The 27,913-nt window shown below is 50.9% G+C and overlaps 1 protein-coding gene across 3 annotated transcripts in view; it reads left to right on the top strand.

The window, feature by feature from the left end:
• LOC112107773 (Golgi integral membrane protein 4-like) overlaps positions 1-27,473 on the top strand; it is a 76,230-nt gene extending 48,757 nt beyond the window's left edge. For 2 of the 3 annotated variants that reach the window (XM_026659954.1, XM_026659955.1), the window contains 7 exons: positions 91-399; positions 3,039-3,196; positions 8,635-8,834; positions 13,916-13,983; positions 16,138-16,305; positions 20,131-20,202; positions 26,880-27,473. In XM_026659954.1, the coding sequence (XP_026515739.1) occupies positions 91-399; positions 3,039-3,196; positions 8,635-8,834; positions 13,916-13,983; positions 16,138-16,305; positions 20,131-20,202; positions 26,880-26,990 (1,086 nt within the window). In that variant the 3' untranslated portion in view covers positions 26,991-27,473. The remainder of the gene's footprint in view (positions 1-90; positions 400-3,038; positions 3,197-8,634; positions 8,835-13,915; positions 13,984-16,137; positions 16,306-20,130; positions 20,203-26,879) is intronic. The other variant, XM_026659956.1, reaches the window with a different exon arrangement.
• The last annotated feature ends 440 nt before the right edge of the window (positions 27,474-27,913 follow it).

A 27,913-nucleotide genomic window follows, 5' to 3' on the forward strand; every position in this document is an offset into this window, starting at 1 on the left:
GCTGGGGTGGCTGAGTACCTGGGGTTAATTCTCCCCCCTTCCCGCAATTAACGCAGCCTTGCAAAATTCTGTCTTCTCTCCTCCTTCCAGGTGTTTGCAGCCAATGGGGCCAAAATGCTGCTGAGCTCCGTGGATCAGGAGAAGCCCCCTGGTGGGAGCCTGATGAGACCACAGATCTCTGGGGTCAGGAGCCAGGGAGAGGAGACTTTGCCCCAAGGCCAGACCTCGCATAATAGTGATGGCCCCAGGCCTCAGAGCGATGTGCTGTTTGCCCATCCGGCCCCACTGCAGGAAGCCAATCCGCCACCAGCAGCCCTGCCTGCCCGGCTGCAGGGACATGGGGACACCCCTGTGATCCGATTCACACGGACAGTGAACAGTGTGCAGAATGGGAACTCGGTAAGTGGAGTGTATAATCCAGGCCAGGATTTAGGGAGAGTCTGTGACACTAGACAGCACAGGCTGCCGGTCAGGCTGAGAGAGAACCCCAGGGTCTGTCTGGATCCAGCAGCCTCTTTTTAAATTTGGAAGGGAAACCAGCCCCCCTGTCCTGGGAAACAGACATCGTTCAGCACAAAATTGAGTCAATTCCTGCAGTCTGTAACGAAGCAGCGGCGCCCGCAGCCATACACACGTTACGAACAGTGCATACCCATGGCAGGGGGCATGGCTGCCCGGTGGGGGGAGTGTCAAAAAGGGCAGTTTGCCCCAGGCTCCCATTTGAGGGGACCCCCAAACTGAGTGGTCTTGTGACCCGTCGTGCAGTGCCTCAGTGCCACTCAGGTTTGACTCTGTATCTCCTCCATCATGATGGAGATGTTGGGTCAAATTTTGGTGAGTGGCATTGGTGGCACCGCGATCCCGCGAGCTGGGTCATGGCGACCAGAGTGGGGAGCCAGGCCCAGCCACCACCGCAGGGTGAGTGCACCCCAGGTGAAACATTTCCAGGGGTGCCCGTGCCATGAAGTGTGGCAAATCTTGAATTCTGAGCAGCTTTGCACTTGAATCTGACCATTTCCTTCAATGTTAACGTGCACCCCGTGTTTTCCAGTCCCCGGAATGCTGTGGCGCGGTTTAATGTGCTAATCTGCTGCGACTGCTGCCACTAGATCCACTGTGAACAAGCAGGGTGTTTTTATTTCTGTTGGTCGTGAGAGATGACTTTTTTCCTCCCCCGGAGTCTGACCGCTTTTGGTTTCCAGCTTTGATTTTCATGTGGAGATTTCTTCCCTCTGAGCGGCAGGGAAAGGTGAATCCCTCTCTGGCTCAGTCTTCAGGAAATGATCCTTTGCGAGGTGTTTGCGTTTCCTCTTCCCTGGGTGTTCTCCTCCCGGGGGAGAGTGCTGACTCCTGGCCTGAGGTGCAGCCAAGCAGGATTTAATGAAGTGGTCGGACTGTTTCCGCTTCTCATTTTCCCCAGTTCTCTCTAGACTCTGATTCACTCTCTTTGCAAACTGCTGGACAGTAGTACCGAGAAGGGCTGGAGCTTGCAATCCCATGGCAGCAGGATTCCTGCCCCTTGGAAAATGCTTGCTCTGCAAATAGTTCACCCTGGATGTCTTCATCTAACCTCATCCTGGCTACCCCTCTTTGCCATCTAGCTACAGCCCAGAGGTGGACCTAGGGCTTCATCCACATACTAGGAGGAGCCTGTTCATTTGCTCCAATGGGCTTTGGATGAGACCCTGGGATTTTATGGGCCTCAGCTACAGGCTGGTTCTTCTGCTGTGCAGTCAGTGGAACTGACTCCACCATCAGCCAATGGGCAGGGAATAAGTGGGCGACCAGCCACGTCCTCTACTTCTCCTTTTCATTCATCTAGCTCCGGAGGGCACTGCTCATCCATAGTTATTCATGGCCTTTTCTATTGCACTCTTCACCATGGCATCTGAGCACTTTGTAGCCATCATGAATTTACCTGCCCCCCGGGGGAGTGTGATCATCCCCGTATTGCAGCTGTTGCAGAGAGATTAAGATCCCTCTTTCCCGACCTGCTGAGCACCCGCAGCTCCCGTTGACTTCCCCCAGTTAGTGACTTGCCTGGTGTCACACAGCGAGTCTGCGGCAGAGCCAGGAACCCACATCTCAGGGTCCCACAGTGATGGGCAGGTAGAGCTAAAAATGCTGCCTTAGCCCGGTGTAGAGACACAAGAAATGAAGCTGGGCATTGGTGAATGCGGGAAGATCGGAGACGGGGGGGGGGGGGAATATATGCTAGAGCGCAGGTGGGGGAAAGAGGCACCAGAAACCTTAGATGTTTGCCGTGTTGGTCCCTGATCAGTCAGTGCCTATTTCTCTCTCTGTGCGTCGCTGCAGGCATCTTTTATGCAGCCACTGGTTGGGGAGCCCCAAACTATATTTATCTTTCAAACCACATGTGGATGTGGATTTTCACGGCTGGCCTGGTCCAGAAACACTCTTGGTCTCTGCCTTTGAGTAAGGACATCCTGTATGTACTCAGTAGGATGGTCCAGTGACTAGGGCCCTGGCCTGGGACTCAGAAGAATGGGTTCAACTCCCTACTCTGCCACAGACTTTCTGTGTGACCTGGGACAAGTCACTTGATGCCTCAGTTCCTCATCTGTAAAATGGAGTTAATAATAGCACCGGCCTGTCTCACAGAGATGTTGTGAAGATGAGTAAGTGTTAATTACATCCTGACAAGCCAAACCACAGTATAATAACACTAATCGCAATGTAGTTACATGGTAATTACTGTACCCTTATTTTAAGGTGTGACCATAGGATTGTCCTTTTGTCCCATGGGCATTGGCCTGCTGAGGACAGGGCAAGTACATTTCACATAGCCCGCCTGATAGAAAGGTATTTTTCTTAACTCTCTGGGACATGAATTACTTTCCTTTGCTCAGAAAATGGTAGCATGGCTGGCAGGGAACGCATTGCCCCTGCAGAGCGATTCCTGTCTTAATGTTCCCTGATGAAAGATGTGATCCAAAACGAGGAACCTTCCAAACACGAAGCGGCCGTGAGGGTCTGAGTGGCCAGGTAGATTGTACAGCTCTTTGTCCTCTCTGCAGGATCACCAGGTGGTGGTGAGCATTCAGGGGAAAACCAGTGAGGAAAACCATGCTCCCAGAGGGGTGGTGCCTAATCTGAAACGCCCATCTACGTTGGAGGAGGCGGCAGCTCCAGCCAACCATCCCTCGGCAGGGAACAAACCGGCGCAGATGCAAAGGTTTGTACTGCAGGGCTCTCCTCTTACTCTCAGGGTTCAGGGGGAAGAATGCTACAGAAGGTCATCAAGACTGGCCCATTAAACTCTTCCCCTTGCTGGGGTGTTCAGTGTTCTCTTCCATATGAAGAGCTGCAAATGAAGACTCCAGGTCCCAGCATGCTCTGCTCTTTCTTGATTTGCCCATACAACATCCACCTTGCTTCAAGCTGCGGGCCACTTGTGTCAAGATTCAGCGCTGCATGCTGGGACGCATGGCCTGGTGGGTTCCATTTCCATGTGAAAGGGGAGGGCAGCAGGGTGCCATGATGCAGAACTCTCCATGGGCTGTATTTAGCCAACAGGGTGGGCTTTGGCTACCAGTCCTGTAGGTGTCGTGAAGTAAGGTGAGACTGGGGAGCTTCTGCTGAGCAAGGTGCAGGGCATGGATTGAGTCTTAGCCGGCAGAAATGGCAGTGCAGAATTTTGAGTTGACTTCTGCCAACCTCTCTGCAGTGGGGAACTTAAAAATAAAAACTGTGTTGTTTAGCAAGCTGAAGATATACAGCAAAGTGGAGGCCAGACATTCTCAGCAGAAGGGCCGTTAAGGGATCCCATCAGCTTTTCTAATTAACAGGCGTTAAGCTGTGTATTAAAGCTGAGGCTCACTCATGTTTTCCACTAATTAATCAGTAATCCGTCAAGCTCTGTGGGAACAACCAAAGCAAGATTTGAAGGCTTGTCATCTTCAAGGTTATATGGTAATCAAGAAGTGGCAGGTGACTGGCCCCAGTTGAGATGCTGACTTCTCCTGGCTTTGCATCTAGGTTTGAGGTGACGGTTCTATCCTCTTTTCTCATTTGTGGATTTCCTTCCATCTTGTGGATGGAGCTATTGCTTGGGTCCATGTCTCCATCATACCAGCAGGAGAAGCTTCTTTGAAGAGCCTTGCATGATTGTAAAGTGGACACCTAGACCTTGTCTACATACAAATGTTGCACTGATTTAAAATGTTTGTTAAATCTCTTTGAGTTAAACTCTGGTGCATTCTCCTGATAGATGCATTTGAATTGTTTTGCAATTGGCTTATCTCGACTTTAGCTTAATTTGGTAAATGTAAACCAATTGAATTATGTCCACATAGTGGCTTGCACGGCTTTAACTAAAGAGATTTAAAACAGGTGCAACTTCTCTTTTTAGGTGAGGCCTTAGTATGGAAATTTCCCAGCCTCTTGGGGGCTGTAGTTTTTATTAGACAAATGCAGAAGGCCTCTTTGTACATAGCAACCTCCATCACTTGGCCTTCATTCCATGGTATAGGGGAGAGGAGACGAATGCTCTCTGGGTAATTTACAAATAAAGGTGGATTCAGAAGTAGGCGGAGACTGTTACACTGAGATCATGAAATGGATACTTATTGTTTGTGTTGCACTCACGCTTAGGAGCCCCAGTCATAGACCTGGACCCGTTGTGCCAGGCGCTGTACAAACACAGAACAAAAATACTGTCCCTGCCCCCAAAGAGCTGACCATCTGAGTGAAGGACTCTGCTGACCAGTTAGCAGAATGAGCATTCTGCATGTGAAAACACTTTGATACTGCAGTTCTTCCGAGTCTGGTTATGATCCGAAAAGAGCATCTTTCTCAGCTCCTCTGCTCCCTACATATCTCCAGGTTACATCTACTTACTTTACTGAAACAACAAGATGTGGCTCCCGTTAGATCTGCCGATGCAGTCAAGCTGGGGGAGAAACAGCTTCTGAATTGTCAGCTGAGTTCTCATGGGGACAGTAACAGTTCATTTCCTCCCGGTTGTTCTTGTTCACTTAGATGCCAGCTCCTCAGGGCAGGCACTGCCTCTTATGTATCTGTACAGCACCTGGCCCAATAGGGCCCTGATCTCAGTCTGGTCCTCTACGTTCCACTGAACGCAGCAATCATACCAATAACCAATGGATTTAAGAAGCAAACTGGCTTTAAGAAAACATACTAGACGGACGAGGTTCTGTTGTTATGGGGATGCAGAGCCATGAAAGTCGGTGGAGGTGGGTGTCACTAAAGGCACCAGCGCTATATGTTGTTGCATATAACACAGAGGGGAGTTTGTCACCAGTAAATAAGTCAGAGCACGCAAGCGTTGTGCTATTTGGCACGTGGAGACGGAGGCCGCATGGCACTGACGGAGCATTCTCCCTGAATGGATCTAAGGTTAAGAAGTCGTCAGAGCAGATAGGGACTGTCATGTTACCTGGATAGTGTTTGATGTTCCCCCATCCCCACCCCCTCAAAGTGACATTCTCTTGGAGATGTCAATGCCAAAAATAACACAGCCTGCCAGAGGCAAAGAAGCCATTTGTCCAATGTGAGGAACTATTGCAGGGGTGGATTAGATCAGCAGATTCCAGAGAGGCTCTTGATGGTTGATTTACATTTTGATTGTTTCTGTGGTGGGTGATCCAGGATGACATTCTGGCTGCGATTTCCTTTCTAAAAGCTTGCTCAGTGGCAGCGTGCTGGCTTTAAATGCAGCAGCTGAGCCCAGTGGGAACAGGCAGAAGGGAGGAGCGTGCAGAGCTGGTGAGCTGAAACCACTTTCACACAAGGGTTCGGGGAGGACAGACAAGTTCTACAACAAGCCAGGAACCAAATCCTAGAGTGGCTCCAGTTGGCTAGGCGCCAAGAATTCTGGGATACGCACCCAGAAATCCTTGCGCCAGGCACAGGTATACCCGAGTGTAGGGCACGTTTGGCATAGCAATGTGGATTCTTGGAGGTGGGCTTAGCTAACGTGCTCGTGTGTGCATGAGCCAGGACCCAGGGCAAGCCTGCAATGTAGACACATAGGTTGGATGCGCCAGTCCCACTAATTTTAATCGCAACTGGGTGTCCAGATCTCTCAGGCAGATTTGAAAATCTCAGCTGGCATGTGCATCTGAATCGGGGATCTCAAGCTGTATTAAGGAGGAATCTGAATGTGAACTGAAGCTGTTTTTCGAGGTTTAAAAGTTCTGGTAGTGCCCATCATTTTTCACTCCTGAAAGTCTCCGTGCCTCTGGGATGGGTGATGGAAGTGGTGACATGTTGCAAGCGTTTGTAGCTGTTCTGGAGAGTTTCCCCTGCTGCTTTTGGGGAGACACAGTGTTCAGAGAAGCAAACTGGTCTTTGGGGGGCTTTCCCTGCATTCTGAACCTTTAAGGTTCACCCCCAAAATGTGAAGGCGTTCTTCAGAAATCAGGGCCAAGTTCAAGCCTAGTGTAGGTAGGTGCCACTCGAGTGAATCTCAAGGTCTGGGTTTGGCTCTTAGTGTGTTCTAGATCTTCAGAAGTGTGAGGCTAGGTGCTTGGGTGATTTTGAATCTTGCCCATTGTGTTGCGTTTCTTCAATGCGTTGGGTGGAGAACAGCCCCCTTGTTGGAGAGGTCTGGGCCATCTTTGTACCCTGCATAAAAGACACTTCCCTCTGGCACTGGTTGAGAATATCTGCATATGTATCCTACCTTAAATACCCCTGTACAGCCCCCTCCACAACCCATCTCTCAGCATCTGTAATGCACGTTTATAGACAGGGACTGGAGACTCTGACTGGCCATGCAGAGATGGGCTTCTGAGCCCACTGGTTGGTACAGATACCATGCAGAGATGGCAGCATTGAGGAGAAGAAGGTGCATGGCATTTGGCATTTCTCCTGTCGCCAGCCATCATTAAAGCCTTGTTGTGCCAAGAGGGAAGCAGACAGACAGTGGTTCCAGGTAGGAACAGGAGCATGTTTGAGGCATAGCATTCACAGGGAAGGATCAAACTCCCAGCCTAGCTCATGGCTGGCCAGAAGGAGCTGCCCGTACTTCCCCAGAGCTCAGAGGCAGGCTCGCAGGCTGGTCACAGAGGTCGGGCTCTAAAAGAGACAGACCCCCCACACACCCCAAAGAGGAGACCCAAGTAGACTTTCACCACAACATCTGTCACAATTACTACAAACAGCTTATGAGAGAATGATTGTTTTAAAAATAGACCAGCAAAAGGCTATCTTCTGTGCCACGCTGCAACAAGTTCCTTATACGGTAAAAGCTGAGCTAGCTGGCACTTGACCAGCCAGAAAGCTCTATAAACCGGCATTTCTGATCTTCAGTCAAAGTCCGATTTATAGTCTGGTTGGTGTGGGGCCAGCAGGCTCCCTACCTGGCTCCCTGGGAGCGGCGACATGTCCCTGCTGCTCCTAAGCGGAGGAGCGGCTATGGGGGGGCTCCGTGCGCTGCTCCCACCCCAAGCGCTGGCTCCACAGCTCCCATTGGCTGGGAGCTGTGGGGGCGGTTCCTGCAGGTGGAGGCAGCGCAAAGAGCTGCCTAGCCGCGCCTCCGCCTGGGAGCAGCGGGGACATGTCACAGCTTGCGGGGAGCCGCCCAAGGTAAGTGCCGCCAGGATCCGGCACCCTGAAACCCCTCCTGCACCCCAACCCCCAGGCCAGAGCCCCTTCCTGCACCCAAACTCTCTCCCAGAGCCCACGCCTAAACCCCCTCCCGCGCCCCAGCCCTGAGCCCCCTCCTGCACCCAAACGCCCTCCTGCACTCCGAACCCCTCGGCCCTAGCCTGGAGCCCCCTTGTGCACCCCAAACCCCTCATCCCTGGCTCCACTCCAGAGCCCCAGCCACACCCAGTCCCCTGCTCCCGCCCAGATCCCCCACCCACATCCTGAACCCCTCATTTCTGGTCCCACCCCAGAGCCTGCACCCCCAGCCCAGAGCCTGTACCCCTTCCCACACCCTATCTCTCTGCCTCAGTCCAGAAAATTGGTATTCCATTGGTAAGTATAACTCTTAGTGAACCAGAATATTTGACTAACTGGCACCCCCCTTTCCCCCAATATGCCGGATGACAAAGCTTTTACTGTATCATTACTTTTCTTAAAAAGGCTTTCTGCACCCGTCCTCCAAAACTCTACAGTTCTCAATAATGAGTCTTCAGAGTTTGGACTAATTATTCTAGAAGACTGTGGTACAAGCAGCATTATTACTTTAAATAAAGGTTGAGACATAAAGAGGACTTTTGGTTTGGTATTTTTCCAAAAAGGCAAATTTATGCCTTCTAATATGTGGGAAGCATGTAAATGTATCAATTTGGAGTTAGAAAATATTGCCACTGCTATATGGATAAGTTATCACAGTGCATGAATAAGAGATTAAAGCAGTTCTAATAATAATACATTGCATTTATAAAGCATATTTTATTTGGCATTTGTGTAGCACATAAATTGTTCTGTAGCTTTTCCATGTAGCTTGCAGCGATAACTAATGCAATCGGCTCCTTTGCCTGAGATGTACAATTAGGCAGGAGTTTTGAATGTGTGGGAGGTGGGTTTCTCTGTTTTTTGTTTTGTTTTGTTTGTTTGTTTTTCCTGCTTGCATTTAGATTATGAAATGCCAACAAGCTGTGTGGTTTATTCTGTTTTTTGTTTCTTACTTTGCTGCAGCTGGCAAGACATTGTTAACAAAGTGAATGCCCGAATGGATGAGGAACAAGTGCACGGTTACCCAAAGCACCTTCACTTTGACACCAGATCTGAGCAGAATGGCAATCTGTTGCTGGCCAATCAACAAAGAGGGGCAGAGCATCCGATAGCCAATCGGGAAGGAGACAAGGAAGGGACGGATGATGAGGAACTCGAGATGGGTATGGTTTCCATAACGCAGTGAAGTACAGTAATGACCTATGCTTACCAAGAGGGAGGCTTTTGAACAAAGGAAGTCTCTCAAAAACTTCAAGAGAAATTTTAATTTGAAATTTTTGTCAAGAGATATCATGTATTTTAAATAATCCAAACTTGGTCACTTTTACCCTAGTTTCTAGTCCCTTCCTCTGCCTCATGCCCTAGCTCGGTCCTGTTTGGATTCTCAGCGTTGCAGGAGAATGCTTGCAGCCCCCAGTGTCTCCAGCATTAATACATGCACTCCCCAAGTGTTCCTGGGAGGACCCCCATTCAAATACTGACATAGCCCAGCCCTGCTTAGGGTTAGCGCCGATCGGCTCAGAGCACAGGTAAACCAAGGTATGTTTGATTGCGAATGAAGTACAATTGCTAGGAGTTTTAAAAACTCTTCTCCTCCCTGCCTTGCAAAGTGCAGAAATGGAGCCTGGCTCTGGGAATCCCCTGACATCCTCCCTGCTGCTGTGTTTAGGAGGAAGATGTTAAATCTGCAGTCCCCTTATGGATGACTAAGGAATTTGTTTTCCTAGGGATGGAAGGAGAAAGGACCCACCTCCTGTAGTAATTTACAGAAGAGGCTGTTGCCCTTATTCTCCTCTGTCATCTGAGGAGTGCAGTGCATCATCTTGTTATCGCAGTTAGGGCGGCCCTTTCATCCAACCTTGACCTGTCCCCTTTCTCCAGGCCATGTGCATCATATGTACTAAAGCAATGTGCACACAGGTCGCGGTACTTTGTTTCCCGTCTCTAAGAGAGGGATGGAGAATCCCCTTCCATTGTTTCTTGGAAGACTTGAGTTCAGTCTCCCATGTGATTTCTTTTTTGTTTGTTTGTTTGGAAGAGGGATTCCAATCTTAATCATGGTGATGAATTTCCCAGCATCCCTTGGGGGCGATGAGCAAGCCATTTCAAAGGCCAGCTAATTCCATTAGTCAGTCAGACAAATGCAGCAACTGCAACCATCTTGGAAGACTCAAAGTCTGAGCAGCTGGGGGAGACCAGCCCTCAAACCATTTGGCACATGTTAGAATTGTACCCTCTGCTGCTCCAACTGCATTCAGACTCCCTGGACTGGCTCAGCCATCTAATAATGTATTTGCAAGGGAAGCCATTAAAAAGGGGAGAAGGGGGAAGCATTTGACCCGGTGTAACCTATCATCAGGCCAGGAAACTGGTTCATGAATAATTCACCAGCTGAGGTTTGCGAGGGAAGAGCCTTTATCTCTGCTTCACTTCACAGGCATAATGTATAAATACTGTTAAGCTGAGGGTTGGGCGATTGTACCACCTCATTGTTGTCATGCTGGACAGCTTCGGCCTTCCAAACAGGGGAACTGGGGGAACAATGAATTTCCCCTTCGTTTAGTGATAGCGGAAACAATAGAAGATGACTTCCCAAGGACTAGATTGCTTTCAAGCCTGGGCAGTGGGTGGGCCATGTGGTCCAAGGAGTTTCCTGGGGACCTTATAACAAATGCAAGGATGAGGGATATATTTGATTGTAGCCGTGCATCTGTGTGCAGGAGAGAAGCAGCAGAAACACCTCAAAGAGTGAAGGCAACAAGGAAGCCACAGAGACAGCGAGAGAAATGTGTGACCTTGAGGGGAAAAAAACAAAAGTGAGAGCTTTTGAGCAGAGTGCTGGCTGGAAAAGGGCTTGGAACTGTGAAAAGAGAAACTATCTCCCTGCTTTTTGATTCCTAGTGTGTTCAGGGAAACAGGACTTTATGTACATTCTTTGTAAATAAACAGGATTGCATCAAAGAAATACCTGACTCCATCATCAATTTCTGTCCCTAACTGAAACAATCCACAAGATCTCAAATATTGATTAACTGCTCGGGTCTAAAAGGCTAATAACCGTGTTAATTACAGTAAGAATACATATTTGATCAAAGCAACCGCATGGGGTTAGTAGACCAAGTTGAGCTAACAAAGTCTCTGTTGCCTTTGGTCAGTGACCTATATCTAAGTGTCACTGGGATTCTGAATGAAATATTCCTTAGACAAGTTGGCTAGTAGGTGGGGCAGGAAGTTTAGGAGTCAGGGCTCCTGGATTCTGTCCTCAGCCTCTGGGGATCTGGGTTCAAATCCTGACTTAGATCACAAGTGAAAATGAGTTTGGTGGTCTCAGCCTGAACTCTTGCCAGTGGATTTTGGCGCAGTTTTCATTCTCTGCTCAGGAAAGGGCTCGGATTAGGAATAGTGGTGGTGGTGAGGGGTAGAGATGCAGGTCGGTATGACTAACAGAGCCTTCGATAATAAGGCCATAATAAAGATAGGGAGGAAAGGTCTAGATCATTGTGTCAGTGCCCTTCCACTGCAGGAGAACCTCTCAAATATTTGACATGTTAGATATTAAACTGATCCCGTGCTGATCGGGTCCAGTCAACTGGACAAAGAGAAGTGTGTGGGTTGCGTGAGAAAGAGAGGAGAAGCCATGTTCTTGTTTCAAAGCCCAGATGCCTTGTCCCTTCCCATAGAAGGACCCAGCTGGTATTTCATCTTTAAATGACCTACTATCAACAAGTTCCCTCAGAAGAATCAAACTAATTGCCTCACTTCAAAGCAAACTCCTCTTTGAAGGAAACAGGCTCGCTCTGCGGGGGTGGGGATGGGGGGGATGTTGGGACCAGCAGGACTTGGCCTCCACGTCTTAATTGGGATTAATGCCCTAGGGAACTACTTTACGGCCCAGGCCATGAAATTATCTAAGTGGGAGCCCTGTTGCCTCTTGGTCTTACTTAATGTTTCAAGAGGGAAACCTTGGCTAATGCTGATGACAGACAGCACAGAAACACCGCCCCAGCTCCCTGCCCCCGGCCTTCGTTATGGCCGTTCTTGTCGAGGATTGTTAGGAGAAGGATAATAAATGATGCACTGTCAAAATGGGTGATTAGTCCTCAGCTCTCTTCTCTCCCTCCCACCCCCCCGGAGTCTTGTCTCAGGCAGGACTTCTTTTCTGTTGCTTGTTTTTGCTATTTAAAAGAGCATCCAGGCCTCAAAGACACTGGGTCTAATGCAGCCAGACTTGGACCATGAGCCTGGAGGGAGAACCATCTCCGCACCCAAGGATTAGAGACTACAGCGAATGAAGCTGTTTAATGGGGGGGGGGGTCATTTCTGAGTGGGGGAACCATCCTGGAAACTCATCTCATTATTCTGTTAGCACCCCGTGGTTCCTTCCAGCACGCCCTGCTTTACACCCCCGAGTCTGCCATCTTGTGGTCGCCAGGATTCTCATTGGGATGTTCTTCACAGCTCATAAACCCTGCTTCTAACTGTCCGGAGCCCTATGGGCTGCCCCTCCTTTGTGCTTTGTGCACCCTCGGGGGACACGTGCGTTGCCTCCTCGGTTCTCCCAGCTCCTGCCAGTTTGGGGGTGAAAGAGTGGGTGTGGCGCCTCGCGTTCCCTCAGAGCGCTACAGATTGTTGCTGCATCCGTCTCTTGGGACATACTTGCCCTGTAGATTACACAGCAGGCCGAACGGGGCAGCCTGATGCTGGAGGCTCATATCAACCTGCTCTGCTTGCCGCTGCAGTGGTCAGCATGACCATTGGAGCCAGCGCAACCAGATGCTGTAGATGGACCTACTCGGATCCAGATCTGGGGGGGTTTGGGCCTCCCTCTGGTCAAAACAAAGGGCTGTGCAGGGTCCAAAATGTACGACGGGAGAAATAAACATAATGAGCCTCCTTGCTTTCCCCCTAACGGATGCTCTGTGTAGTTCCCCTTTCTTCTCCCCCTTGCCACGTGGCGCACCGGCCTTTCATTTTCAACCGCCACACGCCGACAAAGGGCGAAGTGGCACCGACCTGTAACCCACCATGGTACAGCGGGGCCAGGAGCGATTCTCTGACTGGCTGCGCAACTGGGTTGTTTCCATGGATACCACCCAGCCTCTGCAGTAGCCTAAGGGACAGAGAGAGAGACGGATTCCTGAACGTACAGATGAGTGACTGAGCATCCGGTGGCTCAGTAAGCCAATCGCCCTGTGGTCTGACTCCAGCTACCTTGCCACCTAACAGGAAGTAGATGGGTGTAATTGGCACATCAAGGATCGTTAAGCCTCCAAAAAGGCGGCCTTACAAATCCCTTGCCCACAAAAGCTGTTACTGTTACGTGGAGTCGCTTTTCTTGCAAACTTGACATGAAGAACAGTGAGTCAAGGCCGCTGTCCTACGCAGCGCACAAGACTGATGCCAAGATTTGGACCCTGAAATGATGTACCCATCCCCCCAGTGTCGCCCGTCTGTGCAGTGTTTCTGGGAGTGTACATTTTGTTGTGGTGTTAAATGTCTTTTCTACTCTTCCCCACGTCGTCAGTGGTCAACAGACCCAGAGGTTTTTGTGTCGCCAGCACGTACCCGCACCATAGATGCCAGGCAAGGTTTTGGCAGCTGGGTAGAGGGGGTTTCTGGCACCCACGAATATGCGGGAGGTGGTTTTGGATTTTGGCACCGAGGAGGCAGTGGAAGTGCCTCTGCTAAGCTGGGGCAAAGGTGACTTCAGATCTTGGAGGCAGGGGACTGAATTGCTCCTTTCCCTGCTGCCCTTGACCGCAACTTGCTACCTGAGCGCTGTCCTTGCGTCCAGCCGTGGCAAATAAGCACTACTATTATTATTTAGATGCCTACTAAAGTGGTCGTTGATGAAACAGTCAATGTTGACATTTTAACATACTATCGTTAGGCACCAGGATTAACCCGTTGCAATGAATGGGGAGCAGTTCACACCCCTCCACGCTATTGTGTCTGCCTGTCTGCAGAGACAGGCAGACATCAATGCATCAGCTTCCACTCTATACCTGTTCCCGGGTGTGGTAACCAACCTGCTCTCTGGTTCCAGGGATGCTTCATCACAGCCCAATGCAGTGTCTTTCCCAGGTAGGCACGAGTGATCAGTTCACTCTCTTTCTCTAGGAGAGAGAGAACTTTCCATGGCGCACAGGGCCAAACGGTCACATTGCCAGTGCCCTGTGGGTTTTGCTGCTCCCTGGATGAGCCTTTTGGTCGGCCGGATTGACTCATTTCATTTTTCTTGCAGATGCTGGGATGATCGAAAGAGAAGAGAATATGCACACGCAAAAAGAGGCGGTGGTCCAGGAGCCAATGGTAAGAGAAGTCGCCATGATGTCATCACTTGAATCTGATTTGGACACCAAACTCTTCCATTCAAGCAGAAACTTTCCATGCAGCCCATGTAGCACCTCATTCCCAGATCTTTCTCACCCCCACCCCCAAGAAGGTGTTGTTTTAATGAAGAATCATGGGCGTTTTCCTAGCATCCATGCGAGTGCTAACGGGAGGTATGGTCAGCACAGAGTGAGCGCTGGGAGTTCTAATCCCAATCCCTCCCACGAGTTCTCATCAGACAAGTCACTTCTATGCCTCCGTTTTTCCTACCCTAAAAACAGGCAAAATTACCTCTCTCTGATGGGTGTTTGGCAGAGCAGAGCTGGTCAAACAGAGCATGTGTGCGTCTGAGGGGAGGGGGGAATATTTATTTGCTGTTTGATGACATCTTGTATATAAGCAGTTGCAGAATCTGTCACCTTGGGGGCCACAAACCTGCTGTTTCAGGGGGCCCTGAGCACCCTGCCTTTCCCATATGACTAAATAGGTCCCAGTTAGATCTCTGCTGCGTGAGTGCGGGGAGGGATCCCGAGGAGCGGGTGCTGTTTGTTGTATGGAAAAGGGCCGAGAACCGCTGCCCTAGCGGAAGGAGGTTGTTTCAACTATCTGTAAAGCTGATCAGATCACAGGGGGAAAAATGTACTGGCACATCCTTTTCTCTGACAAGCTCCGGGAGAGGCAATGCACTGACTGGTGTTTATGACGCTGGTCGGGCTAGCTTGGCTAATTCACTGGTGGTTTGTAAAGTGCTCTGAAGGTGAGATACGCTATGGAAGTGCCAAGTGAGATTCGTTCGGTAATCGATGTCCATCGGGAGAGCTTCAGCTCCATTTATCTCCCTTCGCTTAGCTTGGAGAGGCTAAAGGAGAGAGCCCAGGCTCCCCTAAGAGTAGCAGTAACTTCAGACAGAAGTGATCTTTCCCTACGCATTTCTAGAGTGTTCCTCCATGACACTGGCAGGGCCTTGGACCCTCCAGCCTGTTTGACTTTCTTTTGCCCACCATGGTGCCTGCAGGTCCTTGAGACATCACACCTTTATCCATGACCTTGACTCATGCACAGGCTTTCGCCTTTCTCTGCCCTCCCTAGAGGGGAGGACCTCGATGTTTTCATTGAGGATGCCAGCTGGTAATTCTTCCCCCTCCCCCAAAGATAGGAGTCAACACTGATCCAGCTGCACTAGAGGAAACAAACTCTTCCCAGGTGACCTACAGAGGAGAATAACAAAACAAAACCATGGCAGATATTAAGCACAAGAGATGATGGTGCCTCCTCTCCCTGCCGGTCCGTTCTTTTATTTCAGTGACAGGGTATGTTTCTAGCTGATCTGCTACAAGGCAGAAGTCTTGCCTCTCCCACTGCCTGGAGCTGTGTGTCTGCCCCTCTCTGCTGGAGCTCAGGGTTCGATGTATCTCCTGAGAACATCTGTGCCAAGGAAACCATCCTGGTTTATGGTTCCCGGAGCTTTAGATCTGAAAGCAGCACGCACATAACAAGGCGTAGAGCGTTGTGTCAAAATGCAGATTTGTTTTGGCTAAAGGCAGCTTTTTCTTCTGAGGTTGGTTTGATAAACAGAGTACAGCTTCCTCCTTTCCGGGGGACTGATTTAAGGTCATCGCACCTATTGCCAATGAGTTGGTTTGCCTCACAGGCAATGAAACAACTTTCCGATGTGAGGTGGTTTCCTTCCTTGGGTTGCTAAAGATTCCAGGCAATGACTTCCTAAGAACTTCATTAAGACTCAACTTCTGCTGAGTGTTTCTTCATTTACCAACGTAGCTGGACCGATGGAGAGACCCACAGGATAGACACACACAATGCCTGGGATTTCAGCAGGGGCAGAAAGTGAGGTGAGGGGGGCAGATTGCCTGTTCTTGCTAGGCCCCATCACCTCCTCTAGCCATAACTTCTTACAGCCTCATCTGAGGAGACTCTGATCTGGCTAAACCCCTGAGATCCAGCCTGAGGAGGACTGCTGCAGTGAGGTGGGAAGCCCTCCTTCCTGGAAGCAGGTGTCCCCAGCTGTAGCTTCTCCCACTCATTGGCCTGAGCTGAAGCGCTGGAGAAAGCCAGCTCGTATTGGCCACCGGGTGTGGGGGTGCTGGGTGCTCACAAGAGGTTTCTCTCACCCAGATGCCTGATGATGCTGCAGACCCTGCTCAGGACCCCAATAACCAAGGGGAAGATGAGTTTGAGGAGGCCGAGCTGGAGAGGCCGGATTTTGAGGAGAAGGTGGTCCAATCAGACAAATACAAGGACCCCAGCGTGCTAGGGAAAGAGGAGACAAAGAAGCCGCTGAAGGTAATGTAATGTGATGGGGAAGCCATTTCTGCAGGGAGGGGTGTCGGGGGGGGGGGGAAGAGGGTTCTTGGCCCTGCAAGTGAGAGGAGGAAGAGGATGCATGCCTCCCAAGAGAATTTTCACCCCTAAGCCCCAATGCTATATTGTGATGGGCTGGCAGTGAGAGAACCCTTCCCCCATCATCTCCTGCTCCTGATTCTGGGCAGCTTGTGGCTATGGAGTTCCAGCTGGGTCATGACCAATTTTCTTTTGGCTTCCAGGAGCTACTGGCAAGCTGCCCTCCTTTCTCCCTCTTCCACCTGCTCTGAGGCTGGCATGGCAGCACCCCACAGCACCTGTTCTCTGCCCAGCTATTGCGTAACATGTCCCACTTGCTCTTCAGCCCGTTCCGGTGCCACTTTGGGCGCTGGGCCTCCCAAGACCGTAATTCTTCAGGGGGCGAAGGGAAGGCAGAAATCTGGTTGTAAGGTGGACTTTATTCCAACTGTGGCCACTTGCCACCATTGGCAATAGGTGTAAGCACAGGAGGGCTGAAATCTGGGAATCCTGGCATATCCCATGCCATGTCTATAGTGTTAGAGTCTTACGGGCCCCGCGGCTCTGGATACACCCTCCTTCTGAGATGATGCGGGGTCTAGAGAAGGTACCTCGGAAACTTCTTTCCCCTCGGTCTCACAACACAAGAGCCAGGAAACATTCAATGAAATTAAAAGGTGAAACATTCAAACCCGATCAAAGGAAATCCTTTTTCACAGACCCTGGGGCAATGAGCGCCGCGGTTTAATCCCAGGAAGCTAAGGCCGCGAATTTAACTAGACCCACAAAGGGGAACTGATAGTCAGAATATCTTGGCTTATCACACTTAAGGACAATCAAAATTTTGGAGAAATTTGATCCTTTACTTTGGGGCTTAAGCCAGCTTTGCACGATTAGAATCCAGGGTGAGATCTAAAGTGGGGGGCCGATTATCCCCTCTCTGCCTACTTCAGGATTCTCGAGCCTTCCTGGGAAGCACCTGATTGTAGCCATGGTTGGAGACAGGACACTAGACTAGATGGACCTTGCTTGGTCTAGTTTGGCGATTTCCATGTTTCTGTGATGTGGCCGCGTCCGTGGTGGACTGGTGGCAGTTATGCTGTGCGAGGGAGAATCTTGTCTCCTCCAAGGAGATGCTCGCTTGCAGAAGGAAGCCATTCATTTTGTAAAGCACTTCTTGCTGTTTGGAGTGAGACTCTGCAGCAGGGAAATATTAGCTTGTTTTGACAGGCTGCCGAGCGTTCTCTGTGTCACTTGTTTTTAAAAGCAGCATTTTATCTGTCAGGCTCTAAACCGATGATTGGTAGCAAGTCTAAAAACACTCCAGACCAATGGAATAGACATTGAAGCAAAGAGCCCACCACTGCAGGATTGCATCTGCTGAATAAAACCCTCCAGCTCCTTAGTGGGAAAAGAATTTGTACCTTAACTATTTGTCTTTGCATAAGGCTAGGCTGAGCTGTTCACGCTGTTTGGACAGAGTGCAGGTACCTTAGGAGGAAAGACCTGAGGGCGCTGGCAGTGAGAACTTGTGCAAACTTAGCACTCCTTTGGGAGGAAAATTTAAACTCCTTAATCAGCTTGGTCAGTTTCTTTCTAATGAACTACTGGATGGAATCAGAACTGCACAACTGTGTGTCAGAAGTCCTATATTGCTCATAGGAAGCAGTGATTCTCCTGTAGTCCAAGTGGGAGAAGCCTGTGCTTTTGAGAAAGTTCTATCCCTGCTGTTGCTGTTAGGTTCTGAATGGCTGTCATTACGAGTTTGTTACAATCTATATTGCAGCATCAAGAGCTGCATAAGCACAAGGTATAAATAGAGCATTGGCAATCAGATGGCTGACAGGAAAGGATAAAGTCAACAGCCCTATGGAGGACAGAACTAACCAGAGGACAGAACACTCCCCGTCTGTTGTTTTTCCCCCTTACCTTTCTTGTTTGCTTTCCTTTCTCTCTCTTACTGGATCTCCCTGCTCAGCCTGCTCTTTCCCACCATGTGAACGCTACAAACCTTAGCACAATGCCTGGCTTCTGTTCCGCCGGCTTGCTTTGCTGACCGGGGCGGTCAGCTGGGTTTGGTGTTGGAGCACTGCTCCCTTAGGCTGTAATTCGCTCCCTGGTGGGCCCAATGGGGAGGGTATTAGGAAGGGTAGTCAGTTTGGGTCCCATTGGTGGGGTCCGGAGGGCGGCATGTGTCGGTGCAGCTGTGGGCAGGAGCAGATGGCCTGCTCCCAGCTCAGCCCGTCGGGTGAATGAGGAGGTGCTGAATCGTTGCCCTGAGTGAAGGTCTGTTAATCAGAAGCTGTATCAGCATGTCTGAGTCCTTCTCTCCGGGAGGTGTAAATTATCGAAAGCATTAATATTTCATGCTCGCCAGCAAGAGGCTCCAAGAAAATCCCCCTCAGATCCAGCTCTGTTCGTCTCTAACGCTGCGGCTGGGCAGGCTGCGGTGGGTTGAGTCAGGCTCAGGCGGGGCAGAAGCCGCGCAATCTGCCCCTGCCCGATACCAGTCCTGGTGCTCTCCTGAGCCAGTGCCACTAGTGCCGATCTCTGACTCACTGGAGGAGCTGGGCCTAGAACCTGAGTGTCTTAGCTCCCAGCCTCTCTGAATGATGAACAGCTGAACTGATTCAGCCAGGATTTGAACCCATGACTCCAGGGAATATGAATATTCCCCAGTGAGCAGAGAGCCCTCAGCCATTGCTATTGAGAGGAGAATGATCCAGTGACTTTCCCCCTCCACGGACCCTTTCTCTCATGGCCACGCCCTGTTTTAACAGGCTCGGCCATGGTGCCCTGCAGCAGCCCGGGCTCCTTCCCTGCTAGCCTGCAAACAGGCAGCAGCCATGGGCCAGATCCTCAGCTGGTGCGAATCACCGGCGCTTACCTGGAGTCGGAGAAGCTGCATTGATTGACCCCAGCTGAGGCTGTGGCCCTGCATGTGGGTGGAGAGAGTGCTCGATCATGACTCCCCCTTGCGCTCCTGTCTCCTGTCCGGAGACGTTCTCGGTGCGAGCTGCTCAGCCCGGCGGCTTCCCCGGGCGCGGGGGCGCTCTGCAGCCCTCCGTGCACTAGGAAGGCTGAATTGCGATTCGTTTTCTCAGACTGCCATCTCTCATTTGAATGGGCAGCAAATAGAAGGAATGGTCTTCGCTGCTGGCTCCTGGCTGGAAGGTCTGCGCTCGGCTGTGCTTTGCTAATGTGACTTGGGCAGCTGCAGTGGGGTGGAGGAGCGGGGACACCGTTCTCCCTGCTGTCTCCTAGAGCCCAGCACAGCTCTCCCCTGGCGCTTGGATGCTAGCTCAGCCGTACGGTTGCTGCCCAGCTCTGCCAACTAGCTTGTTCTCTCTCTCTCTCTCTAACAGATGCTTCCCCACTGTCTGTAGGGACTGTTCAACCCAGGGTGGCCGCTTGCACACCCGGGCTCTGTGCAGAGCTCTGACACAGCGCTGAGCCCTACCGTGAGAGCGCTCCCATGCACAGGCCAACGCGAAGGCGTGTGGCTGCTGGGAAATGACTTGGCTGCCTCCATCCGCCCCCCCTGGCTGCCTGCAGGATAAAGGGGACAGAAGCGTTGATTGGGGACAAGCACCCAACAGAGATGGGGTCACCTCTGATGTTCCAGGGTCTTGATTCAGCAGCCTCCAGACCTGGGGCTCTAATACATGAAAGTCTGGGTCTCCAAAGCTGCTTTGCTGCTCTGTCAGGATTGGGGTTGGGGGTGTGTGTGTGCTTCTGGGAGCTTTAAAGCAGGCTGACCTACCAATGTCTGCCCTCCTGTGTTTCCAGGGTGCCGCTGGGCCAGACAAAGCCAGGGAAGAGCCAATGGATGACTACCAAGAAGATCAGGAGCAAGAAATTGTACGACACTGAGGTTCCTCTTCTTTTCCTGTGCGGTCGTGCGGCTGCGGGTGTGTTTGAGACCAGGAGCTGAGCCTGGTGCAGAGGTTGGGCAGACCTGTGCGTTGGGACAGCTGTTAGGGGAAAGCTCCCAACGCCCTAGGAATAGGGGTCAGGCTCTTCGGGACAGAGACTGTGCCGTTCTGCGGTGTAATGGTCGGAGCACTGGACTGAGATTCAGGACAGCTGCGTTCTATTCCTTGGGAAAGTCCCCCCCTGCTCTGTGCCTCAGTTTCCCCATGTATAAAATGAGCATAATGATACGATGGAAAGCGCTGTAGAGGAGCTAGGTGGCATTATTTTCCGATGCGGTTGTGCCGCACCTAACAGAATGGGCCCCGATCCCAGTGGGGGCCCTCGGGTAGTAGCGTCATGCGCGCACACAGGGCCTTATTTTCAATGGTGTTCAGTACCTCCCAAGCTATCCCTTCTCTTCAGTTAGACTCGCTGGTGCTCAGCACCTGTGCAAATCAGGCCCTGGATGATGAATAGGATGAACAAGGCTTTTAATGTTGTTAACCCTCATCCCCTCCCCCCACGTCAGTAATGACGTACACAAGCCATTGCAAAGCACCCTCATGCTGTTCAGGGGCTTCCCTTCCGTCCCCCACCCTGATCAAACCAAGCCCCGATCCTGCTAAGAGCTCTGCACCTGCCGGCACGGAGCCCCATGCAGGAGTGGGGTCCAAAAGCTCTGGCTGCAACAATTAGGTGGGGGCGAGAGGAGAGAGTTCATCGAAATCTCAAGATCGGCCCTTGTCACCTCCCTTCTTTCCCTGGTAGTTTGATCTCCACAGCGAGCTGAATCCTGCCCCCTAGCAGGTCACTGAGCACGGCCGAGACGCCGCTTTTGGTTTAAATTGTCTAATTTGGGGAGCAGAGTTGGAACCCCCCCCACCCCTATCTCCTCGGTGCGTCTCTGCCGGTTGCATTTTGCTGTGGCGTCTGTTTATTCCAGTTATTAATAATGGACGAGAGATAAGTGCCTCCAACAGAAACCGTCCCCTCTGGGCTTCTGCCTGCTTTCAAAGCAGAGTGATTACCTATCTTCAGCTACTTCTTGTTAACTCTGCCGCAGCCAGAGCCAGGAATCCCAAGGCGCCTTCTGGGGATGCTGACACGGAAGGGAAAGCTGCTACATCACTGATATAAATGCATGATCAGTGGTTAAAAATGGCTTGTTGCTATGCAAGCTGAGATAGGTGGGTGATTGGATTTCACGCCTCGGGCCATGAAGGCCCTGATTCAGCAAAACACACAAGTATGTACACAAGTCAATGGGGCGTAAGCACATAGTTAACTTGTGTGAACAAAACAAAGCTGCAGATTTCTGAGAGAACCATCCTACAACCGGGGTAGCCTCTCTTCCTTACTTGCCTGCGTTTTCAAAAGTGACGTGTGATCTCGGGTGCCCAACTTGAGACAGCTGTAAAAGAGGGGGCCTGATTTTCAGCCTGTGCTGAGTACCCGCCCTATGAAAATTGGGACCCTTTAAGGTGTCTGAAGTTAGGCAGTCTCAGTCTCGACTCATTTCTGGACAATTTAGGCCAAGGGTTTTATGGTGCGTTGTCAGGGCTTAACGTGGTCTGAAAAATGTAGTGGTAGTGGTGATGTCTGTCATCATCTGGAAGAAGCAGATTTGGTAAGACCATGCTTAAAGTTCACCCTTCGGCAACCAAGCTCAATGTAAATTGTTTTTTGCCAGGTCTGCGACCCTTTGCTGCCCCTCTTCCCCATGCCCCCCCCTCCCCAATTTAAATGCTGGCTGGTTTCTATCACCTGTATCACTGGGCTACATCATCTCAGAGCCAGGAATAGAACAATGAGAGATTATTTTCATGCCAGAGGCTTTTTAAAATAACAGTTTTTGGTGGTTCTTCCTGTGGTAATACTAATAATATATAATATTTATCTTCTGGTTATGGACCTTTTAAGGGGTCACATTCTCAAAATTTTCTCCACAGCCAGGAGGGCTAGAAACTTTTTTTTTTTTTTTTTTAAATTAAAGCTGAGGTTCACACCTAATCACAGGACTCCGGGAGCTGGGGCATTGTCAGAAATTGTCAACACTACAGGCGAGTTTTATTTTTGGTGGTTTATTTGCCCTGCCCTTAGCTTAGGCCAGTTCTCAAATTTTTGTACTGGTGACCCCTTTCACATAGCAAGTCTGTGTGTGACACCCCCCTCCCCCTTATAAATTAAAAACACTTTTTTCTATATTTAATACGATTATAAATGCTGGAGGTGAAGCGGGGTTTGGGGTGGAGGCTGGCAGCTCACGACCCCCCTTGCAATAACCTCGCGACCCCTTGAAGGGTCTCGACCCCCAGTTTGAGAACCCCTGGTTTAGGCAGTGACCGCAGCCATGTCAGTTTCATTTCTGATTGTAGCCATGTTGAGTCACTTTCGCTGCCTGGCGCTAGGCACTAGAATAACCTGATCATTGCAGCCATGCTGGCAGAGCTTTCAATTGAACCATTTCCATTTAACTTCAAAAGAGAAACGATTGCGGGAATGATTTTCCATTTAAATGGGGAGTTGTGTATGTATGTGTATGGGGAGCTGTTTTATCAAGATCTAAGTTTTTGTCCCCCAAAATGAATTCAGTATCTAAATCGCAGCACCCTGGCAAGCTAATTTTGCCGTGGACACAGCCTCCCTGAGGTCTTTGATTGCGAAGAGACAGGGAGATGCCCTTTGTTGCCTCCTGTGGAGTCCTCTTGAATTTTTACTGCCATCTGATTTGTAACATTTAAATGTAATTTCCACTTCAAAACCATGAAAAGAGGAATCTCTCATTCTGAGGTGCAAATGCGAGGCGGGGGAGGAGGAAGACTTGCATGGGGGTTAATGAGCAATTTCTAGATAATGCCCAGCTCTCCTCACCTGCTCCATGCTGTGCCTGAGAAGCAGCCATCTGTGGAAGCTGGATGTGTCCTTGCCGGTGGGGATTCTGAGGTTTCCTGGCTCACATTTATGGAAATGAATGACCTTCTGCAATGCCAGAAAGGGGCCAGATTTTCAGAGGCCCCCCTGAACCTCAGTGGGAGCTGTGGGTGCTGAGCTGTCCGCAGATCGGGCCGGCTGATCCCCGTGAAATAACGCCCTTGCCTTCAGTGGATACTGGAGCAGGCCCCCACGATCTGCCAGTCTTGGCTGGGTTTGAGGGTGGCACATGGAGGAGCGTTGACCCCAGCTGTGCAGTGCGACCTCTGTCATGGAGTAAATAACCATGATAAGAGGAGAGCAGCTGGAAAATGTGAACCCTAAATGCTCCAAAGGCAAAGAAAAAGACCTCACACTTTTATGTATTTTTAATCTCATGTTTTTTTAAGCCAGTCTCATGATTTTGGGGCCCCACCTGATGGTTTTTGATCATTTAGGGTTGGCAGTGCTGTTCTCCTTAGTGCCAGCTAAACCAATGCAGTGTCCCCTTCCTGCCCTGTCTCTGGCTAGGGGAAGCTTCAGTTAGCTATCTGTTCCAGTGCCGCATTCTGACCCCCCATCTCCTGCCTCTCTTTTACCACTGCCCTTTGGCTGATGGGGGTCCACTTGCTTCCCTGTTTTTACTTAAGAGCTTGCCCAGGGATGGCCTGAAGCGCAAGCTGAATAAACAGCTCTTTGGGGCTTGCAGTCGACAGCCAGATCCCCACCACAAACCTTGTAAAAGCTTGGGACGGCTTGTGCGTAACACCATGCATACTGCAAGATCAGCCCTTAGCTGTAGCTCCAGTACTCTGGCCCTGACACTGGGTCAGAGGGGAGCCCTCAGCCCACCATCTCCACTGAGCCCATTGAATGTTCTCTCCTGGCACGTAAGAAGAGTAAATAGTTGTTAATGTCGAGCTCTTTTCATCCATAAATCTCAAAGCACTTTACAAGTGAGGTATCATTATTCCCATTTTACAGATGGGGAAACTGAGGCACGGAGAGGCAACCTGTCACCCAGCAGGCCAGGGGCCGAGCCAGGAATAGAACTCAGATCTGCTGATTCCCAGTCCAGTGCTCCGAACACTAGGCCCCTCTTGCCAGATGCAGGGGTGGGCTTCCTTGGCTCAGGAGGGGCATTATTTCCTAATGTCAAATGACAGTGTGACGTGAGAGGAGGCTGTCTCTGGGGGTGTTAAGCCATTTCCCTCTGTATCAGAGATCACATGTGTGGCATTTGTTTGATTGATTGACTGGTGATAAATCTGTGGGCTCAGCCTGAAGTTTCAAGGGAGGAAGGCAGCAGTCCTGCGCAATATAGGACATGAGTTTTGCTGTTCCTCCCTGCGGGAAGGGTGGTTGCTGGCAAAGGAAGGGGCATGACGAAACGCGGGGTGTGACATACCCTGCCTCTCTCTTGGGGTCATTTGGGTTCCTCATGGGACTCCTCCTGCCCCCCACCCACCTCTTAAAAATCTGGCTATTCATTCACCATCGTCAGGGACTTCCTCCCTTGGTAGCGAGATCTAGCCCTCGCAATCTCTGTATTCTGCACTGGAGGTTTCCTGTAGTACCATGCAGGGCAGCTCTGCAATGGCGCGCCAGCTCCGTGTTCGGTGGGGATGGAGCCCTGGCATTCACTCTAAAGTGGCGTTTCCTAAACCGCATGGAGCTGGTGGTGGTTGGAGACCTCATGATGCTGGCTCCTTTTCTTTGATTCCAGCCACTGAATTGCATTACAGTGTGCTAAAGTACAGCCGAGTGGTGTTTTTCCATGTTAAGTGCTGTAGTTGTCACAGGGATGTTATGTGATGGCAGATGGGAGACCGTGGGGGTGGGGTGGGGTCAGGAAATGGGAGGGGAAGAGTCCCCAAGACAATCTCTGTTTAGACGTTGGCCCCAAACAGAGGTTTGCAAACCCCTGAGCTAATGTGTTTCTAGGAAATCAGTCCCAATAGCCTCTAGGCAGCAGATCTGGAGTGGAATCTTTCCAAAGCCTGAGCCGTGCTTTGTACCCGATTCAAGTGGCCCCGTGCTGTCCGGCCCGTGCGGGCAGGGATCTGAGATTTGAGAGAGGCCTGGAAGCACTTTTTGACTCTTCTGCTATTTTAACGGCTAGATGTGCTTGTTAGAACCTGGGTCAGAGAGCACAGCTCTAGGCCTGGCTGATTCAGTGAAGCTAGAAGGGGGTAGGAAGCAGGCGACAGCCGAGCCCGCAGCAGCCTGTCTCCTAGAAACCGACGAGGAGAGAGAGACCAGGCTGCTGGCGAGCGTCATTGGTAATAAAAAATCTACCTTGGAGCCCCCTCCCCTTTCTGTGCCCCAAAGTGTCCCTGCTGGTCAGAAGCCTTCCGGGGGGAGAAAGCCCATCTTGCTTGTCCTGTGTGTGTGCTGCTGGTGGTGGGGTGGGAGGCTGTCCATGGCGCAGGAAGCAAAGCGCCTCAGGCTTCAGCACAAGGCTTTTAAGTGCTACGTCAGTGCCAGATTTGGCGTCTTGTTCAGATGGGCCCAAGCTGTGCCTGTCTCTCCCTAGCCTGCTTCCTGTTCAGTACCAGTCCGGGCCCACAAGTGTAATGAGCAGTTGCACGGCTGCATGTAAGCACCCTGCAGGGGAGAGAGTGCTGCTCTCAGGCCAACGGCTCTAATACAGCTGGCGCTCAGGGCCCTTGGCTGCCAGGAGAGGCTCCCCCTGGGGAGCTGGGGCCAGCCCGAAGGTTGCTGAGCTCCAGAGCAGTATGAGGCCCTGGTATGTTTTGTTTGTGCTGAATCTTGAGCACCGATCTCTGAGTAGTTCGGCACAGGCCAGGTACCACTTACAGCTACCCCCATTTGCTTGCAAGCTGTAGGTGGTTGGGTATCCATGCCTAAAGATGCCAACTAAGTGCATCAGAACCCAGGGAAGGTCAGGGTGTTAATTGGCCAATTAACTGTAAATCACACTATCCCCTCCCACCCTTTCCCTGAATCCCAAGTATATGTTCTTGTATGCACTGTCTGTAGGAACTGAGATCATACTCAAGTAGTCCTTGAAAAATAAGAGGACTTTGGTAAGTTCGCACCTGCAGGGTTCACGCAGTTAAATCCTGGGTTGAATTACAGTTAGCACCCCTGGCACTCCCCAGAGTCCAAAGTATTGTCCCCTGGGACCGGCCTCCCGGTGAGCTTGGCACCGTGCAACGCACAGTAAGGGCTTGCCTCCACTTAAAACGCTGCAGCTGTACAGTGCTTCAGCATGGACCCTACCTACGCTGGGAGGGTTTCTCCCATGGGAGTAGGAAATCCACCTCCCCGCGAGGCAATAGCCCTGTCTACACGGGGACTTAGGTTGGCTTAACAATGCCACTCAGGGGGGTAGATTTTTCACACCCCTGACCAATATAGTTAAACCAACCTAGTTTTCTAGTGTAACCTAGGCCTAAGAGATGGTCCTTGCCCCAGAGAGCTGACATCTAAACCGATGAGGCAAGACACAGGGTGAGAGGGAGGAAGGATGGTCATCCTCATTTAACAGGTGGGGGTGAGACTTTCAGTGACTTGCCCAAGGTCACCAGGGAAGGCAGGGTTAGGAATCAAACCCAGATCTCCTGGATCCCAGCCCACGTTAACTGGTGGCGAAACCATGAATGCTGGCGACCACTTGTCTGACTGGGCTGGGCTCTTGCTTCTATTCAGTGTTGATTTCCCCGCCTCTCCTTTCTTCCTGCAAATAGGAGGATCATGGAGGGGAGGTGGACGATAACGACGACCTGGAGCTAGTGCAGGAGCACAAGGACCGTGGGGGCGTCCCAGGAGCTGAGAGCAAGAAGGACGATTACTACTGAGGGTGCCGTCGGCTCAGAGCGCCTGGGAGGAGAATGGCGTGTTATGGGAGCAGGAGGGAGGAGTTGCAGAAATCTCCTCGAGAGACATGGATCCGGGATGAACTTCCGAAGGCAGGGCCGGAGGAACGTGTGGCCAGCACACAAGCAGGCCGCTTCCAAATGCACATTGTGTGTGTGTCCCCGGTGCAATCTTGGCCACGCTGCCCGCTGGCGGAGAAAGCAGAAGTGCTCTCTGACCCCTGGCGTGGCCACATCCTGCTGCTTCTCTCGGGGGCGCTTATTGATTTCCCCCCCCTTTTATTATTCCCCACTCCCGTTTCAGATGAAGGTTTTTTTTGTTTTGTTTTTTTCATTTTTTTACTGCTTGGGGCATGGGAGAGGCAGATGTTTGCTGAACTATGAGACACCAGTGGTTGCACGGGCTCAGGCTACTGCCCTGGACTCACTTGACTGATCTCCAATACAAAGGAATCTCTTTATAAACCCTTTGGTTAATGGTGCTTCTTTAAAACGATGTCTGTTTGCTATCTTGGATCGTGCCTCCTGCTGCAAACCCCACCTGGAAATGGTGTTGCTAGGAAAAAATGAGCGTCTTGGTCCTTTAAACACTTGGGGTCCATCAGCAACTGACCAGCCGGAGCCCAGAGCGGGGGCAGTGGGAGTGGAAACTAAAACAGAACTTTGGGCGCAAGGGGCAAATATCTCAACTTGGTAAATTTTTGGGTCACTTCTGGTGGCTTGATGGGAGCCTGACCCTCCTGGGGAATGGGGGTGGGTGGTTAGGAGTGGGGGAGGGTTATACCAAAATAGACACCCAGGGTGGATTCATTCATCTGTCTCCTGACCAGAATGGTCAGCTGAGTTGAATGTATCATTGATAAATCTCTGGCAAAGGATAGAGGCAGCAGTCATTTTACCACTTA

Source organism: Terrapene carolina, unplaced genomic scaffold (genome assembly GCF_002925995.2).
Source record: "Terrapene carolina triunguis isolate 2854851 unplaced genomic scaffold, T_m_triunguis-2.0 Scaffold714, whole genome shotgun sequence".
Taxonomy (NCBI): Eukaryota; Metazoa; Chordata; order Testudines; family Emydidae; genus Terrapene; species Terrapene triunguis.